General features: G+C 34.3%; 1 protein-coding gene across 1 annotated transcript in view; it reads right to left on the bottom strand.

Annotated features, from left to right (window-relative positions):
• cv-c (RhoGTPase activating protein) overlaps positions 1–21,588 on the bottom strand; it is a 206,906-nt gene that overhangs the window by 126,844 nt on the left and 58,474 nt on the right. The window contains exons 4-7 of the mRNA XM_018545992.1: positions 20,533–20,772; positions 19,820–20,059; positions 19,376–19,569; positions 14,337–14,382 (exon numbers count right to left, since the gene is read on the bottom strand). Of these exons, the coding sequence (XP_018401494.1) occupies positions 14,337–14,382; positions 19,376–19,569; positions 19,820–20,059; positions 20,533–20,772 (720 nt within the window). The remainder of the gene's footprint in view (positions 1–14,336; positions 14,383–19,375; positions 19,570–19,819; positions 20,060–20,532; positions 20,773–21,588) is intronic.

The raw sequence follows: 21,588 nt of genomic DNA, 5'->3' as shown, positions 1-21,588 counted from the left end.
ACGGCTAACCGATATGTCAACTTGCGGATAATATTCAATAAATAATATATATTTCGCGTATAAAAACCTCAGCGGTAGTTAAAAATATATATCATTGATTGTCGTAGTAAACAACATGAATATTGGAAGCGGAAATGAAATGTTCTCATGTGACATTTTATTTCTTCAAAAATATCCAGTGAACCGAAACTCCGAAAATAGAAACGAGTTTATACAAAACAAAAGTCGTGTGATATTGCAAATAAATGAATGATTGAAATAAAACCGATCCGGTACATATCATACTAATAGATTTCCTAGAATTATATTATCATCTGATGAAAATAAATCTTATTGAAACTGCTTAATGTGACTTTTAAAGTGACACACGTCTACCTATTAGAACTGATAATTAGATTAACTTGAAAATTAGTCGAGTTAACACGCTCGACTAGATCGTATTTTCACATTTGCGACAACAGAGAATTGTTTGTTCTTTACATCACGATGAACTATACATTGATAAATATTAGTTTATACAGCAAAATTAAATAGAATTATTGAAGAACATATATATATCGCTCCAAAGAAATATAATACAAGAATACATAGAATAATTTGATATCGTAAGAAGTATTTTCGAACAGAGTAATACAAAATTGTTGCACATACTCGTAATAATTGAAAATGATTAAACTTATCTTTATCAAGTTATTTAACACTCAGATAAATTTGTTCTTTCATTTGCGTAATAATTTGTATCTCCAATATGTTTTAACCTTAGCCACTTTATAATTTTAGGAACTGCCTTTTTCTAACAACGAAACTCTTACCTGCAATTTTCCGCTCGCGCATTCGTCGCCATAGCGTTTCCGCCTTGCGCATCGGCCAGTTCTCGACTTTCGCGCTGAAACTGCGGAAGAACTTGTACTCCTTAAAGTGCGACATTCTTCTACCGCTGGTCTTTCTGGTCTGATCGATGTTACCGGAACTCGTTGTACTGCTGGATCGGCAATCCTCACTCGACATGCCTAGCATTTAAAAACTAAATCCCGTTTCCGTTTCACGCATATGTTGCGTTAAATCGCAACTCAACGAACAATTCATTCGAATTGAAACCGTGTAACATGTTTCTTCTTCTTGTAAGACGTACCACGTCATTATTGAAATCCCGTTTAATATTTCCATGTGAAAAATAATCTCTTTCGGTTAAAATACTTGAATATTTAAATAACTTTACTTCATTTAATATCTTTATTTACTGAGGTAAACAGTGTCAAAATATGATATTTTATGTATATCTTAAGATACTTTGATTTAAGATAATATACCTTTTCAAAGATCACAAACTTTAGAAAGACTGTATATTTTCATACGGTAAAAGGATGGCAAAATCGAGAGCAACTTCGTTGTTTTACTATGCCACTTGTTGCCATCAACTGCATGTGTTCGGAAAACGACTATTTGTCACACCGCACTGTTTGCATCGCGGCGTCGCGTCGGTATAAATCCCTTCCGGGAAGTCAACAAAATGATAAGCGAATTTAACTTAAAATAAAAATTAAGTATTCATAACACAAAACTTTTTTCTTACGATTCATTCCTTTGTAGGCTAACAAGAGCATCCTTTTTTGATTCTCGACAGAGAAATATTTTTCACAATCAAATAAATTTACTTTAGTTACATTATCAATTTAATGGTAGCCATTGCTTTAAAGTCGTTTCAATCGTTATCGACATTTCTAATATATCCCTCTCCATTTAATTATTTCCGTTTCATAGGATGGGTTCAGAATACTGGGAAATATTCCTGTTCTCTCTCCGCGAAAAGCACTTTTATTCGTGACAACCGCTCATTTAGAGAAATAAGAAAATATAAAGCTTGTACGGTTAATGCGAAACGATTTCTGAGAACTTACGTCGACCGAACGATTAAATGATCCGGTACATTTCTCGATCTCGAAGAAATTCCATCACATGTCCAGCGAACGATTCTATATTTTGTTGAGAGAGATAGAGACCAGCTGAGCTCGATAGCTGCCGGCTGTCGATTGATCTCTGCCATTTAATTAAATTCTCTTCTACCAGTATAATCTTCACGCTATTCTTGATAAACATTAAAGCTTCATACGAAGACGTTCACACTTCAAACATACTTTGCGTTGCATCGAAACTGCAAAATTATCGATACAAATATTTCTTCATCCGAAATGTCATGTTTTGCTTTAACAATCCCACATTCCATTTTTAGAATATTTCTTCTTTCTAAATGATATTTATATTTAAAACTATAGAAACAATTATAGGAGAAAAGTTTACAGGATTTTAAATTAATTTCTAAAAAATGTTCGCATGGCTATATTAATCAATTGTATTAAATAATTGCATTGAACATCTCATAACAAATATTCAAAAATAAAATATAAAAATCATATCACTATTTCATTTATCATATCATAATTAAAAGATAACGGAGCAAATATTTTTATCATACAACACAAATATATGTTAAAAAGATCGAATGACAAAAATGTCATCATAAAAGAACATGCAGCAGATATCCATTATAAATGACTCGCAAACGAAGCAGTTGAAGAATCCAATAGAATATTGAGAGTTGAAGCTTAAAATATCTTTTTCTCCTTGACACGTGAATCGATAAGAGAAGATGAATATGGACAAGTATTGCCAGACATTAACTTCCGACATGTATTGATCTTATCTTATTTGTCGACAGAATATGTGGGAGTAAAATTCTGATATATAATACAGGAAGACAATAAGATGAAAAATTTAAATAGAAAGTAATTAATTTCAACCAAAGTTGACAAATATAAATTTAAAATTATTTAGAAGCATAATTAAAAGAAAAGGAAATACGACTGAAAAGCAATCGCAACTAGACAGCCTAGGAGAGAGAGGCACGAATTAATGATATGACTCTAAACAAGAGGGATCTACTCTAGCCAATCACAGAATAGTTGATCATATGATCAATTGGAGCATCTTTTTTAATCTTGGTAAAAAAAAACGTGATTATTAAACCTTAAATTAAATTCTAAACTCAAATAAATATAAAAATGTATAATTTCTGCTAATAATTTTAGTACTAATAAAAATATGTTACTGAACGATAATAATCACATTGCTATTCCAATGCGTTCAATAGTAATATTTCTTAATTTATATTCCAATTCAATAAACACGTAGGTACTTAAAATGAGATACTGCATCCTAAGAGACACGTGAAAGCACATTACTCAAAGCAAGAATCGGCCATTTCGATGAATAAAAACAAATTATGTCGCAGTAAAAGTCTCTTTTTCCCGATCGTCTAATGATCGATAACTTTCAGTTAGCATTATAAAAGCAAAGAAAGCGATACGAGTCTTTGTGATGGAGAAATGCATTACCATAAATGAGGAAGTTATTTTCAAAACTTTCGTCATCGTCAACACCGTAAATCCTAATTTTTGAAATTCCAACTTTGCAATAATTAGGATACTCGGACTTTAACCAGAGAGAAGTCTGCGTCATGCGACAACTGACGCGATAACAACTATGTTCATTAAATTTTACACGCACATCTTTAATCTTAATTTGACGTACAGAGGCAAATTTCTATGGAAACTGGTGAAACTTAAGCTTCAAGCAAGATAAGATTGTTCAAGGGTACTCAGAAGTTTTTCAAACTTTCCTTTTACCTCCTTGTTTGGTAATATTCCTTCTGAAAGACCTAAGTCATTAATTCCAGACTTTCCATTAATCCCAAGCAAAAGATATTATCCCTGCCTGCTAAAACTTCACACTTCACCAGCCTCTCTTTAGCCTTGCTAACCTGATTCAAATTTCCAATTCGCGCTTTATTTCTTTTCCTTCTGTCAATTATTTAAAATTATTTATCTCTCGATTCTTTGCTGCAATCTTCCGTTTGCACCTTTAATTTTTTTTTTCATCTTCAAACATTTGCAGTTGGGGAAAAAAGATCGAGTTATCTGCGCGTAAAATCAAATTCCGAGTTTCGCTAACGAGATTTCCCGCGTTGCTTTCCTGTTCGATAACTACGCGATCGATATATTTCTTTAAACCTCACAGCATACGCAAATTAATCAGCATCCCGCTTATAAGTTCGGCCATCAGTACCTTCCGCGTTTGCGAAAAAAAATCGGTTTACAGGTCCCGGTTGCAGAGAAAGCCGCGAAACCGTGAATAGGTGAAAATGCAGCTACGCGTGCGAGCATATGCTCGCACAAAGATGCTTCTCTTCAAGGTTACTCAGCATCTCTCAGGCGTACGATGGAGAGATTTATTGCGCAAGCCTCACGGTGGAGTGTACATTGTCGAAGGAAAGCGGTAATCACGATGCTTAACGAGCGATTTGTGGCACTTTACAGTGACGACACCTCATAGTAACAGGTTGCGACGGTCTCGCGAACATCTTCCGATCACGTCAAACAGTCTCGTCCGCGTTGGATTTCGTGAGATACGTCGGGTGCATCTGAGAACTGTCCGTCATCTGGTGCACTCCACACAGATCGCCGCATATCTTCTACTGAATCATATGATTACGTCAACATGTTGTTATGCGAATTATTTACAGTTATGTCGCTGAATCATCGAACATACTACATTTCACACATACAGAGAAGGTAAATTTTATATTTTCTAAGGATTCTCAAGAGAAATTTTCCTAGAGAATAAAAATATTTAGAAACCATGAAATAAATTTACAGAAAATATTTTATCATCCTGTGGTTTTTGGAATTTTCGCATTGTTCAGATAGCTTTATCGCGTTATCGGAATACCTTATCCGCAATTTATAAGCATCTTCAGAGAATATTTAAAAATAAATGGGAAGCTTATAGCGTGACCTTTCGCGATTCGCAGCATCAACTAGTCAGAGTTGCAAGAACTGAGATTATTAAACCACAGAAAACTACAAAGTAAAGTACCAGAATAATTATATTATAAGAAAATGATCATTTTACAAGTTTTAAAAAAATTTAGGATAACAATTTAGAGACAAAAATCATTATTTAATTAATTAATTTTTTCTCTAAACTTCAAAATTCACATTTTTTAAAAATTATGAATTAATTATTAATTAATTATAAATATTAAAATAATTTTAAATAATAAAATTAATTTATATATTAAGTCTAAATATTCCTTGTATTTTGAGATTTTGAAAAGATTTTGAAAAGATTTTGTGAATAATGTATAATAATCGCAACTTCCTCAAAATCAGTCATATTTCGATGCTAAAGTCAATAATTAGCGACATATAGATCTAAAAAAACATATACAGCATAATATTTCGTGCTCGTATGAGTTTAGCCGTTCCGGCTGGTTGTCAACTAACCTGCGATCCTAGTCGCTGCAAAATTTGCACGCGTCGAGTCACTTATCCCGCCGATCGCTAAATAAACTGCTATTAGATAAGCTGCAGTGTCTTTTCACTCGACGGTTTGTCAACGAGGGTCAACAATGGCTAGCGACATGGGAGGGAAACCGACGCCTTTCTCCAGTCGTTGTTTGAGCGAACCAAGCTTGCTTAATGGCAAGATTAAATACTTCCCGGGCGAACAATAAGGAAGCTATCTCCTTGTACGATCGGGCATCGATCTTAATTCGGTATTGTTACGAAACATCATTTAACCATTGACCAACGTGAAACGGCCCGTCGTCTTGAATAAACTTCAATCCACCAAAGATCAATGAGATAAAATCGATCGAAAGCTTTTACGTATGGAACATTTAGGTTTATTTGCTGCGTTAAAAGCGATGAAAGTGACTTAGACAGGTGCCATCTAATAACTAATCAAGATAGACATTATAGTCATTATTAACGTGCGTTTACCGATCTTTTATGGCGCAGTCAATAATAAAATCGACATATCAGACAATTTATACACGACTAACGCGAGTTACATAAAGGGAAAGTAAATTTTTTGTGCGAGGGCTATCTATGCAGATATAGAAGAGATTATATTTGATGATACGGCAAAAGATAAAAAAAATTAATGCTCTACTTGTTTAAATTTCGATTAACAAAAAACTTTTTTATCCTCTTTTGCCGTACCATCTGTAACGCAGTTTTCCATCTGCGCAGATATATTTATAATCTCTCAAAAAATTTATTATGCGTTGAAATATTAATACATTTAAATAATAAATTATATAATAATAGATTGTATTCTTATCGCGTTATCGCAGTCATGCGTCATGCCTCGTCTCGCAAAATTGTGGAAATTTTGTCGAAACGCACGACGAAAGCGACAGTGCTTGTCGTCGCGAATAATTGCGACAAAATGGCGAATGCGCGCAAATGGAGCGTGACCGAGTAACGACAGCAGTGAATTTCGCGGATTCCGCCTGTCAATAATATTGCTGTCACGCTTCAATAGACATTTCACGCGAGGACCGCCGCGGGCTTTACGTATTTTTAGTGCCAGAACTTTCATCGAGTGAAAATAGTATGAACGCGTAAGTTACGACGGCCACGCACTGTCTCGTGAGCCAACTTACTTTTCGGAGCGTTTAATGGAGCCCGAGGGAGGCCTGCTACACCGAATCTCACGTTTCTGTAATTAAACGGCGCAGAAGTGCTACCAGATGTGTAAGTCTTGACAGGAATGTAGACGATACAGAAAACTAATCGCGCAAACGGAATACTACAATATAAAGAAGTTTTCTGGCTGTTCCCAACAGTTATCCATCAAATATTTAACAGTCATAGATAATTCGAATGCAAGCTCAACGATCTCTATCTCATTAAATTCTTCAGGCTTTTCAAATTTTGTAGAACAAAATTTTTGTTGCATTGTCTCCAATCTGGAATTTAACAGCGGAAAATCATATATAATGTTCCTTTATAAAATAAAATGTATTTAAAACAAATGTAATAAAAAAAAATTTATTATTTATTTCCCAGAGATTTATTTCGATAAAAAATTATTTTTTAATTATATTTCAATAACAATTTACTCATTATTATTAAATAAATGTAATTATTAATAAAAATATTTTCTATTATTGAATTCCCCCCCCCAAAAATTTATATTAATAAAAATTAATTTTTTAATTATATTGTCAAAAATACCGAACTTTCAACACGCGATATTGATTTAAAAAATTCAATTATAATAATTCATTAAAATTCTTTCACGCATTTCTTTTGACCTAAAGTTTTACTTTTAAAAAATGGCTCAGTAATTAAATTTGATAATAAAAAGAACTATAACCGTATTAACTATAATCATCTAATGTGAGAAATAAAACCATTATTTTCGAAAACTGTAATATTATTTTATCGGCTTTTGATCGTTGCAAAAAGATTATGCTACTGAATTAAAAACAAAAAAAAACTTGGTTGCTGACAATTGTAAATGTTTTTAAACATCTCTGCAGGTTACTAATGTGTTACGTCAAACGTGCTGATGGATGACGGATACCAAACGCTGCAAGAAAGCGCGCGCGCGTGCGAGTTTGACGGGCCGGTGTCCGAAAATTATAAAACACTTTTCCAAGAAGCAGCGCTGCTGCAAAATATCGTTCTGTTCTTAACCCTTTTCTCACTTTTTACTTCTGGAATAGATGGAGTCTATATTAAGAGCCAAAAGATTTTCGATAATGATGTATGAGCATATGAAGGATTTAAAGATTTTCATTTTACAAGATAAATTAGCGAAGTAATGTGATCTAACACTTCGCGTGTAATTATTTTTCACACACTTTATCATATTTATTATTATACAGAATCTTTATAAAACTCATAAAACAGAGAACGTACATACATTTCAATAAAATTAATCTAGAATGGCTTAGTCCTGCTGCATATTCCGGAAAGCTGAATAACCCTCAAAATTCTCCTATAATCGTTTAAATTATTCGATCGAAGGGATCCTTAGAGACGCGACCGGCCACACGCAATTATTTCAAAGTTTCTCGGTGGTCAATTAATGAAGCGTACGCGCAATGACACGGCTCGAAATGAGTCGTGTGACAGCGCGAGATGCGCGCGCGAGTCGCGTGGAAGGCCGCCTCGTAAAGTGCGACCCAACGCCGCGGTGCCCGTGATAGCGACGACTGGCGACGACTTCCACCAGGGAACGGAACGAAAGCCACCGGTGACGACGACGACGGTGGCGGCGGCGGCGCCGCGGCGCAAGCGTCCCGCGCTTTTCTCCGCTGATCTGATCGAATCATCCGCGTTACAATGTGATTTGGCGTAATAATGCCTCTACTATCGACGAACACACAGTCAATCTGATTAATTCCCAAACCGCAGGATCGATTGCCGAAAATTACGTGTGCTCTCGGTGCACTTTAACGGTATCTAGATTATTGAGAGAAGGATCCGCTTGGATCCGCAATATATTGGACTACCGCTTAGATAACCGATATTTATTTTCTCATGATTCACCCCGCAGATAGTTCCACGCATCAAATACGCAGATGTTATATACTTATATGAAATTTATATGGAAAAAAGAAATATTCGAAACTCGAAGAACCACGTAACAGTTTGCGATATCAAGAAAGTTTCGTTAAATCATATTTTTGTGTGTCTCGATAAGTTTTTTTTTTATAACGTTTCGAATATTGATCCGTTCTTAATAGCATTCTAAGGTTGTAGAATGCTGCTCCAGTTTGCTTGGCAAGGATTAATCTGACATTGCTGTAATGAGCTTTTCGAACTGTCATTTGTTTCCATTCTTCCTATTCACGCGTATCACGTATCGCGCTAGTAACTTTCTATAGACAATGTAAAGCAAACCAAAGGCTGTTACGATAAAATTAGAATAAAATCCAGTAGATACTATTAAATTAATGTTACTGCTGTTTTAAAAGCCATAATAATATAGTGGTATATAGAAGTGTTAATCTCTTTTCTTAATGTTTTGATACAATTATTTTAAATTCAAATAATTTATCGATTTTTTTCATATATTTGTAAGACTAATATCGAATTATCTCAAACAATATATTTTATAATTTAATAATGCATACAATCTTACAAAATAACAGTGCACACGATGAGCGGTGAAAAGCTTTATAATTGACATTAATATTTGATATTACATTCACTTCAAATTCCAGCAAAGAAAAACGTTGCTAAAGCATGTATTATAAATCAAATTGCTCCGCTCTTGGCTTTATTGTCCCTCCATTATAATACATAAAAGAATACTGATTTCGGTATTTTTAAGACAATAATTTTGACGTAAAGGTTTTGCGCATCTGATGAGACATGAAAAATGTTCTATTAAAAGCTTGTCAAATCAGGTAAAATTGTTAATGCCAAACGCTATTGTCGACAATTAAATAATTTAGCCGAAAAAAATAGAAGGAAAATATTTATATGTAAATAAAAGCAATTAAAAAAAGAGTAAACACATACTTAATATATTAATAGTATGCACTAGTAAATCTATAGTGTCAATTTAAATCAAATTTAAGTCACTACTGCTCCTATTCATTATATCGTTATTTTATACTTTATTTTAATATAAAATAACGATATGTCGAGTAGAAGCAATGGTGACTTAAATTAGACTTTTGACATTATTATAAATTTTTAACAATGTGATTTTGAATATAACTAAATATCGAATTGTAGAAATGTCCCAAATATTCGTGTAAAAAAAGACATAACATCATTTTAACATATAAACGTTTATTGACGTCATTTTAACGTTATGAAATTCCTGCAAACAGCATTTTATAATTATATATATATATATATGTATATATATATATTAATATTTAAAATTTCAGACTTAATTTTCTCATATTATAAAATTCCATTTCATGCTACTAGATTTATAATACATGAAAAAATATAAATATTTTATGGAAATATCAGGAACTGTAATTTCTGTATCTAAATGTGTGAGACAAGATTTTTGCATTAACGGGAAACTCGATCGTTAACCCCAATCATGAATCGTCGTGGTGTCATCGGCTATAAATTTCTAACAAGATGAAGAAGAAGAAATAATTTATTGCTTCTAATTATTTTATGCCAATCACTTTCTGTCGTGCAAACTAAGTACGGTTCTTTCCGGTTTGTTCAACACACCGTCTCGTGAAAAAATAGTGAGAACGGTAAGCGCGAACGCGCGCAAGCGGATATTAATTTAAATCGTCGATAGAGAAGCAATAAACGTATGCCTGTGTTCATCTGCTCGTAGAATTGTTCTATTTATTATTACATTTCCATTGCTGAATCTGCATAGCACTAATGCAATCCATATTCGCGCAAGAGTTGTTCCTAAATAATTAATTTTAGCACAGAGCACAGCCGTCGGAATTCCTTAAGAATCATTCCTTGCAATGCAAATAAATTGTTCTTTCTTTAAATTATGGCGCACGCGATATTAAAATAATAGGAAGCGAAAAAGCTATATTATAAGGCTAAAAATTAAAGAGAGAAACTATCGTATTACAAAATTTCAAAACCTTATAATTAAAAAGTTGATTAATAGAAAAGCTTTAATATGTTCATATGTACAATATTAATGGCCCTATTCACTTATTTATCTTTGAACAAGTAAAAAAATAATTATAGTTTAAAAAATCCTAATACTTGACCTTTGACGGTTTTATAATAAAGTTCCAAATTATTGTATGTATAATATAAGCATCTGATTAAGAAAAATCGATAGCTCCTCAGTGACCGTCGGAAAAAATATGGTGTGAATTTTTATTTTTAAACCAGATAATAAATAGATTCCCCCTCTCTCTCTCTCTGTACGACGCCATACAGGTAATTTTCTAGTTCAAGGCGGCGGAGGTATTACTGATTTTCCACTCTGTAGCTAACCATCACGAAGTCGCTTCTTTTCATCTAGTATATTTCTATCGTAAGATTTATTCGATTAGCACGTTGCCGATTAGATCGCCGCGGGCAAGAAGGAAAGTGCATCGCTGGCGCATCCATAGATGCATTCTATTTGTGGGCGTGCCTATACCGGAAGTCATAATCACATCGCATCAAGAGATCGCGCCGCGAGAAAGCAATTAGTTCACGTCGATAATTAATTAAACTTTCGCGATCGATTCCGCGACACAATGCAACAGCATGTGCTTCAGATAGGAAGCGATCGAGAAACTTTCATGTAGAACGCGACAGAAGATGAGGTGAATCTCTCGATATCTATCATAATTTTTATACCGCTACGAAGAAGTTAATTAAACTTCCTTCTTTCCTTTTTACATCACATGTGTATACATTTCATCTACATATATCTTGCAGTTACAATTTCTGTATATGTACATATAACCATTTAATAAAAAAACGATTTTGTTATACTGAGAGATTGTGTGAAAAAGGTATACTTAAAAATTTATTTGTAATTTATAATGTTTACTTTACTGAAATCAATTTTTATTTAAATATAGGACAAAATAAAATTATATTCCTAGCAAAAAAGAGAGAATGCTTATTTTTACAATTAATGACATTTACATCTTTACAGAAACGTATGTATACGTATATCGTCATCATAGTCAATTTTTTATGATAAATATAAAAAAAATATCAAGTTAAATTCAATTGGAGCTGTAAATATTTTCTTGTGAATATTTTAATTTTTTTTCCTCAGTAGAGTATTTAAAAATTTAGCCACATACAAATCTGAAAATTTATCATTTTACTAGCACATTCCTTGCGCGCGCTACGCGCGCGATGGTCCATTGTGCTCTTTTTAAATATTATGAATTATGTTTCTTTGAAACTTGTTTTGAAATCAACAACTCCTCTAATTCCTACTAATACAAAATTTCCCTGAAATTTGAAAACCTTTAGAATTTCATTATTGTTTTCGATCGCCACATTAATTCTACCATTTTGATAAACAATATTTAGTTTATTTTTTTATTCAATCGTTTATGTCGAAAAATTCGACCCACAGTGTAGTTGTGCTGGTTCGCGTACAAGAGTAAAGTACATTAAAGCAATTAATTGACGGGATCATTTTGATCTCAAAATGTTTCTAGAATTATTTGCTCCAAGAATATCCAGAATCCGATATTTTGCTCATCGTTTACGTCGAAAAATTCGACCCACAGTGTGGCTGTGCTGGGTCGCGAACAAGAGTAAAGTACATTAAAGCAATCAATTGCAGGGACCATTTTGGTCTCAAAATGTTTCTAGAAATATTTGCTCTAAGAATATCCAGAATCCGATATTTTACTCATCGTTTACGTCGAAAAATTCGACCTACAGTGTGGCTGTGCTGGGTCGCGTACAAGAGTAAAGTACATTAAAGCAATTAATTGACGGGATCATTTTGATCTCAAAATGTTTCTAGAATTATTTGCTCTAAGAATATCCAGAATCCGATATTTTACTCATCGTTTAATCAATATACCTAATTTCACCAAAATCGAACAATCTTTAGGATTTCCGTTAATTTTATGTTATTCGTTTAATCAATATACCTAATTTCACCAAAATCGAACAATCTTTAGGATTTCCGTTAATTTTACGTTAGCCATATTATCCACTATTTCGAATTTTCAATTTTTGAGTACAGATTCGAAATAATCGACCCCGAAAATCCTCGAATACGAAATCACATCAAAATCAGAGAATTCCAACAGCCTCAACGAAAAGAGGCTTCAAAAAAGCGTAACACGCCAATTTTAAGATATGATTAACCATCGAAAACATTTATGTAGGACGCTGAAGCTAGAATATCAGAACTTTTTCCAGCATGGCCCATTATGCTTGAGTATTCTACATAATTATTTTAAAAATCCAACAAAATTATTTTCAGATCTGTACCTACCAAAAAAACTTTTAGTTCAAAATCATGTAAATATATTAAAAATATTAATCTATAATATACGTAATTATAAAAATAAGAATTTTGATAAATTCCATATATCTTACTTAACGAGATAAATCAATTAAAAGAATTGCAGTATCTCGTTTGTATAAATATAATGTCATACAGAGCATGTAATTTCCACCCAAATAGCATAATCAGATAAATCTCGGAGTGGTTCGAACATTACGTGAAAATTACTCGGGTCACGACACCCCCGAGTGTCTTCAATTAATTGCAAGCTACGTAATAGCATGTGCGTTAAGTACAACCGGAGATACCGTGTACCGTAATGAACCTTCAGACACTGCATTACTATATAACCGCAATTGGAGGGCGAAAATTCCGCCGTTTCCAGCGTGCCACCGCAAATTGCATTCGATCGCGTTGCACTCCCGTGAAATTAATTACGCATTAAATTCGTTATCGGACGCCCGGCCGATATTGTTCGAGAAGATCGGTATCGATCGCGATCGTTGCGTCCGCGCGATCAAAGATGTCAATATTCATTATAACCCGTGTGGGGCTCGTTTGCAACCCACGCGAGGAGCGCAAATTAATGGCAGATTGGCGTCGTAAGCTGTCAACCACCGTTCAAATGTAATCAGACGCGGGCCGGAGAGCTGCCAGCCCCGCCACTGTGATTTATGTATATGCGGTATCCGAATAACTACAGTGTCAGGATAACCGTCGTTCGCTTTGAACGGTAAAGTTTTTCTTGCACAAATTGAATATATAAATTCTGTAAAGCGTATAATAAATTATAAGTCCTTAATTTCCAACTTAGAAGTTTGGTTGGAGACATTCCGTTTAGAATTCAGTTATTATATGTAAGTCTTATATTTGTGTAACTTAAACATTTTTCAACATTCCGAAAAGTTAACTTGCTCTCATTTCATACGCAGTTATCTTCTTTCAAGCCCCAAGTATAAATGTCATCGCGTTGCAGCTCATATTTCAGTTGTGCAGTATCGCAATATGTGAGAAATTATATTATACGAATTGAAGGCTCTTCTCCCGCTTCGCGAGAGGGAGAATCATACAATTCTTCTACCAAGAGTGTAATTGCGCACGTAATCGAGTAAACGTCAATATCGTCTTGAAATCGAATCACCGTTTTCTCGAAAAGGCCAACCAGCATGAGAGCATTCAGGAAGGGGAGTTCGACCTCTCCCCATTTTTTATGATTAAAAGATATAATTGACAAAACCTAATATTTAATCCCTAATATTATAATAATTAATTCAAAATCAGAAACAAGAAAGAGACATTTTATAAGTTCTAAAATAATAAAAAAAAAAGCATTTTATTAATCAAAAAATTGTTGCTTATAATAATAGAATTGATAATTTCCCCTCTAAAAACAATCTTGGATACGCTCATGCTAACGAGTGTCCATTAAAATTTAAAATTTTGCCGCGTTTTTGTTACACGGTTTAAATGACTTCAAGTTCACCGACTCGTGTGTGTGTGTGTGTGTGTATAATTAAAATAGTTACTCTATTAAACAGAAAACGTACCTGATAGTTGTCGTTCCGACTGCGAGCGCGGTTGCTGCTGCAAGCTCTGAAAGCAACGGAGAATATATCATTAGTATAAGAAATAACGAGGCTCTCGTGTTTGCTCCCGTAGCAAAGAGCGCTTTTAGCACGAACGCGTTTACTGCAATGTGGTGCACTGCAGCGACAGCGTATTTCAAACTGTCGCGGTAAAAGCATCGTTCAAAACAAATTAATTCTTCCGCTTAACGATCAGTTAGTAAATTTGTAAAGTCCTCGGCGTGAAACAAGCGCACAAAGAAGTGTCGATATATGTATGTTTATTTGGAATATATTTCAAATTACAATGCACAGATTAGAAAGTTTAATTTAACCGCGTAACTAGATAATGCAATTCTTATTGTAATAATGGGAAAAATCGATATTTAACTTCGTCGAATCTAGCGCAGAGTTAATTATTTGATACTAGTCGGTGACACAGAAGACGAGATCCTTCATTGTTAGGGGATCCTAACTTCGTCTTATTTCCATAACAAGAGATACCTAATAATCGACGCGACATTGAATCGTGACCCACTTGCAGTTATTGAGCTGGTCGACCTCGAAAATAACGGACGAACAACCGTGACCTTATCTACACCGTGCTCCACTGAGTGGATGCGCCATCGATCGATATCCTTCCAATATTCGCGAAAAAATAAGAAGTAATTAACCTTGGAATACACGACACGCGATGCTCCACGTTTTCGTCCCGAAAAGAGCATCGTAAAATTAATCGTTTCCCTCAACTCACAGAATCACTGTAAGTGTAAAATTAAATCAAAGAAGCTAATAATAACGTGATAGTCAAACAATTAATTAAGTTACAGTATTAATTCCCGCAAAACACAAATTAGTAGTGACATTAGGCAATGTTAGAATTTCTTACTCAACAATGTAATTGTTACATACAACATGTGTTATATCGCATTTATGTTGTTAAGTGCGAAATTATAAATTGATATATTGTTAACTTGAGACCTGCGGATTTATATAACATTGATGATTTCTGAAAGATGTTTCTTGTATTAATCATTCTGTCATTACTCAAAGCTTAGTTATTAAAACACAACATGAGTCACAACATGAGTCGACTTTGAAAAAAAGGGTGTTGGCCTGTTATGCGATCATAAAATCATGAATATCTCTGGCTCTATCGATGCCATCTTTAACAATCGTAGACTAGTCGTCCAATATTCTTCAAGCGAAACTGAATAGGCGTGGCTATCTTTTTCACAACTTATTGAACTTTAAACCAGATTCCATGAAATTCTCACACAAAAGTTATATTGCTTCTCGGGATCCCATTTACTTTGTCGAATCATTTCATCTATCGGCAACGGCTACGAAATACAAAACAAAATAATATAACAGAAAAAAATGCAATATCTTTTGCAAAAAATTTTACCGAAATTCTCAAACAAACGTATCTTTTTTAAACCGTGCATTCCGAGAAGCATATTTTACAACAGAAACGCGCACAAAGCAATTGAGTCACTGCAATCTTGGCAATTTCGAAAATAAATATTTCTCTTTCTCTTTCCCTTTCTATTTCATTCTACAATGTTTCTGCATGTATTACCGCAATAAAATAAGTACGATTATTTTTCATGGATTTTTCATGGAAGAAAAGTTAAATTATTCTTCAATATTTGTACGAATAAAAGCAGATATTAAAATTTTCCACATTTAAAATAATGATTTCTTTTTGTAACTATGAGATTAAATGCACAGCGTATTAAAATGTGCACTTCAGGTATTACAATAAATGTATGTAATGTATTCAGAACTGTTTTCCTCACAGATAGATTTCTATCGTTCATGAAACCAAATTAATGACCAATTAAAATTTTCATTGCACACGTGTCACACGTTGTAGATTGTTTGCAGGATGTTCGATTCGTTACAGAAGATACTGATTTCAAAAGGAACGATTGTATGTCATTTGCGATTTTTCTGAGACAGAAAGAGAGAGAGAGAGAGAGAGAGAGAGCCGTGCGTTTAAAACAGCTGACCTGACGAAAGCCACGAGTTTTCCATGGCGTGGCCTTCGTGCACGCGTACGTAATAGACCACACGGTGTGGCTATTCGAGGTCCAAGGGATACCAACCGATTAATACGCCACCACGGCTGGTTGCCCTATTAGCTTTGATCGCTCAACATAGGCAATCCGGTACTGGGAGTTCACGCGCGACTTCCGCGCGCGCTCTCGTGCAATGGGTGTTTACCGAGGCAACATGTTCACTCGAGCGCGAATCTCCCCGTGTACTGACACTTCATTGATAATTTGCATACGCGGCCACCGTCCTACGAAAACTGCGGAGATAAACGTGGGCATCGCGGCGGCGAAATACATTTCGGGCGCGTCAAAGGTCGAAGTTGTGACCGCGCTCGCAACACGGAATACAAAATGCAGCGGGACTTGAGCAATCAAAGCATCGTCGTCAGTTGCACCGAAAATATGTAACGTAAATAAAGTATCGACTCCCTCGACTCCAAGTGCATCCATGCGAAGCTTCGCTTTTACTGTCAAAGACTGACCTTGCACGATTTTCGTACATGAAACGAACGAACGGCGATCTCTACGTTTGTTGGATATTTCGTGTGCACGTAGCGACGTGATACTAAAGAGGATGATACTAAAGAGAATAATGCTAAAGAAGAATGTTGGGGAATACTGATCGAGAAAACAATAAACGCGACCTATTTAGCTCGACCGTTCAGTATGGCTTTTAAATTTAATTGCAAATAACGGTTAATTGCCGCGCTCTTTTAACAGGGCAAATAGCGCTGAAATAAATTTTCTTGTTACTATTGACGTAAAATATTCACAAAACCTTTATAAAAGATATAGAATGAAATAATTAGGCGTAAATTATAAATTCAACACAAAAATTTCCTTCTGTAAAATATAAACTATACCATCGAAAAAGTTTGTATATTTTATCTCATCAAAATTAAAAAAAAAAAAGAAAAAAGACGCCAAGTGCGTCATTCTCTCATAAAAAAAAGCCGTTACATAAATTATTTTATAATATTATAAATTACATCTCTGTAGTACATATGGATATATTTCAACAAAAAAAATGAAATGAAAAATTTTTTAATTGCGCTAATTACGAAAAGAATATATATTTTCTCGAAATATATATTTTTTATAATTTTACATTTTCAATAGAATTCAATCTCAAAAAATTAAAGACGAAGCAGCACAAAAAACTTGGCGCTGCTAGACTTCAAAATATAATAACTAAATTAACATTAAAATTACAATTTAAAAAAAAAAAATTATAATAAATTTTAAATCTACTCTTAAATTTATTTTAAACCTACTCCGTTTCTATAACGTATCTCACAAATCTGAAAATTTAAATATCGTATAAACTTTGTCGCAAGAAATTAGATTAAAATTAAATTCTTTAAAAATATCAATTCAACAATACTGTATTCGAATATTCCTCGTTATGTAATTCGCGTTTCGGTTTCCTATACTAGAACTTGTCAATAATCTCTTTGAACGTAATTATCTATACAAATCGCAAAGATTAATTATTTCTTAGAGCAATTAATCATGAAGGATCGATGGTGCATACGTCTAAAGGTGCATCCGTAGCAGAATGACTCGAGCAGTTCCCACGGTAGAGTGATTCTTGTTCGTTTGCATGGAATTCCCATCTATCGTGAAACAGGTGAGTATTCCCGTCAGCGAAAAGTATCCGAGGCTCGTCGCCGCAACGAAGTGTCATTCTTACGACACTTATCGTGGCCCACACGAACCGCAGGCAAGGGATACAAGATACGCGGTAAGCTGGCTAACGTGTCGAACGACGTACGCGAACCATGTGGGCAGAGACTAATAGCTATCCGTGAACAGCAGATCGTCGAACGCAACCTCGCGAAGACGAGGGAGCGTATATCTGTGATACTGCGTCGGGTAATCTCGATACCGATAGCACCGTACACGCTTCGCTGCCGCGCGATTAATGCCCGCCGTCGTCGTCTAGGACGATACCCGATGTAAGCGCCTGGCCTCTTGCTCTTGCTCTGCGCGTCATACTCGAGTTAGCTATCGATACTAAGGGCGATCCAAACCAGCGATTTGACGTCAACCGATGAGCGCTTACGTAAGTTCACGCTTAATTGTTATTAAGTAATAATAAGATAGAAGAATATATATTGGGTTGGAACGTTCGTTACGATACTTCATTTGCATCGTGTCTACATATTTTCAGAAAACTTTAGCAATTATATAAAACGTTGATGAAGCAACGTTTCAGCTTTAAGAATCTGATTTTTGAATTTCGGTATGATGATTTTCATTTTATAAGCAATCAAGGTCAAAACCCTCTTCTTTTTATTTAATCAACTCGATAACTTAATAGTGAGAAATCAGAGGAACATTTTTAAAACACGATTTTGTAAGGGAAACTTTAAGCTTTCACGTTAGAAAGTCGAATATCTCGCGTTTTTTTTTTTGGCACGTGACAAAAAAGAAAATTCCCTATCTTGTCCAGTTCGTAGTTCTCTATACGTATAAAAATGACTAAACTCGCAGAAATTCAAAAGACATAGTGACCTTTCAAAAGTAGAAATGTTAAGCTTTAAAACCCATTTATAAATTTAAATCTTGTTAACGATGTTACAACTACTTGAATTCTAAAGTTTATAGCGCTACGAATTTATGTTCCGACCTATACACTATTAAACCGAACTTCACTAGCTTCTGTCAAATAATTAGAGAATTTCTATGGCTAACTTTTATCTTAATACTCTTGATTAAAGAAAATTTCTTGAATTATCGGATATTATCGGATATCCAAAAGAAAAAAAGAATCGTGTAAATATGTATAAAGTCTTGATAAGATAATACGAAGTATTGATAAAATACAAGAATTTCCTGGTAAATGTGGAAAATATCTATTACATATTTCAATTTTTCTTCTTTAGAAGAAGCATGTAATATTTCAACCAACTTTCCACCATACTATTTACTCAAAGTTAAACACAAAGAGGAGCTCACCGGCACCTTCCTGTTGGCGTTCTTGGCGTCATTGTTCTCTAACAACGGCGCGCTGCTGCTCTTCCCGCCCATTTCTACAGTCAGAGGTTCCGGCTTCAGCTGAAGACTTGCCGCGGACGGAGAGGACGGCGCTCGGGGCGGCGTTTCGAGCAGCTCGCCCGAGCTTAAGGAACTGCTCGCAGTGGTGGACAAGCCTGTCGCAGAAGAATAGTCGAACAGCTAGATTAGAATTTATAACATGCAGAAATAAACTAACGCGGAATATATCATCTAAGTAGTAAAATCTTTGAAACTGGTCTCTTAAAGCGAGTTTTCTAAATAAATGATTCGTATATTTATTACGCTTATGCGCATTATTGCACCGCACATAATAAGAAGACATAAAAACGACAGTTTGACGTTACGTGTAGGAGGAACACTCGGAGATATGCCGACATGACTCACATAGCGGTAAATTCGTAGGCCTGGCCGTCCTGATCCTCGGCAACGAGTCATCGAGACCGCTACTGCTGTCCACCGCGTCCTGCGAGTACTGATCGTCGATTTGTTTCGTTTGCGTATGCACGCTCTCGCGTTTGACCCACACGTCTTGCGAATTTTTATCGTTTCGTGAGTTTAGTTTCGATGGCCGTCGCCGAATTCGCTCCCATGTCTCTTTGCGATGACATTTATTCGGTGTTGACGCTACGTAAAAAATAACGGATGCGTCAAGATTGTAACAATTATCAGTTTTTACATAGTTTAACAACGTAATTTAAAGTTTATTATATGACTGATAAAAAAAAAGTCCTTTAAAAGCAGTAAGCGTGCCATCATCTGATATATACGCGATTATAAAATACAAATTTGATTGATCCTATCTTAAAATTGGCGTGTTACGATGCCCTGAAACCTCTTTTTGTTGATAGAATCCTTCGATTTCAATGAAATTTGATATTCAGGGGTTTATGAGGACGCTGATCATGAATCCGCGTGCAAAATTTGGAAAATTAAAATGGCTGATCCAATATGGCGAATACAAATGTTACGAAAATGTAAAGTGTTCCGAAATCGGTGAAATTTGGAAAAAGATGGTTAACGAGATCGACAATCTAACGCGCTGATAATAATCGGATTTATGACATTTATAAAAATGTAATAAAATTATTTTAACTTACGTTTAGTCAATCGACGGTCTGTGCTCCTAGGTGGACTCGCTGTTCCAATTCCGCTTTCAAGCGGAGATGCTCTATCGGTGGTATCCGGCGATAAACTTCCGGAAGAAATCTCATCCATGCTCTGTAGGATATCTTGGGACGATGACGAGGATCTATTATCATCGTCTACGGTGTCTTGGGGAGAAACTGGATCTAAAGTGCTCTCATCTTGTAATGATTGTGAATCCAATTGGGACTCGGCTACGATACAAGAAAAAAAACATAATTTAACAAACTAAACATTTATATAATAAATAAGAAAATATATATTATTCATTGAAATATTTGTGTATATATTTACATTACATTATGACAATGTTTTGTAATTGTTTTATAGAATAATTAAATTTATAAAATGTATTAGTATTTCGTAAAGAATATTCATTGATAATTAAATTACAAAACTTTTATAAAAATACAATAATTTTTAATATATTTGTAAAGTAAAATAAAATTATAACATCTGTTAATTTTTTATTAAACAAAAATTTTTCTTTGTCAGAAGAAATCGAAAATAAACTAGTATAAAATATCTGTGTTCAGCAAAAAAAAAGCAGCTTTGTAACTGTTATAAAATTCTTGCATATAATTTATCTTGTATATAATTGATCTATACATTTAGATCCAGTAAGGAATTAAGGACAAGATACTGTTTTATATCGTCTAAAAAAAACGATAAAACTCTAAAAAAATTTTAATATCTTCCTCATTTAATGAAGTTAAGCTCATTCGACATGTTTTTGCATCAAATAAATAAATCTGGCAAAAAAGTGTCATTTTGCCTGGATCGAGATATTAATTGTTAAAGTTGTTAAACTATTCAGTTTAAGAAATCTGTCTCATCGATGACATACGAATATGTAAGTAAAGCTAGAATAAATATTTTCTATTTATAAATTACACAAATCTTCTAATTCATAAATACAAATTTTCTGCTTCAAAAACAAATTCTCTCCTTTAAAAACATAAATTTTCCCTCAAAACCGATTTCATCAAAATCGATGAGGAAGATAAAAT

The sequence above is a fragment of the Cyphomyrmex costatus genome, unplaced genomic scaffold (assembly GCF_001594065.2).
Source record: "Cyphomyrmex costatus isolate MS0001 unplaced genomic scaffold, Ccosl1.0 scaffold51, whole genome shotgun sequence".
NCBI lineage: Eukaryota > Metazoa > Arthropoda > Insecta > Hymenoptera > Formicidae > Cyphomyrmex > Cyphomyrmex costatus.
Note: the sequence above shows the minus strand (reverse complement) of the source record. Positions and strands in the feature narration are given on the sequence as shown.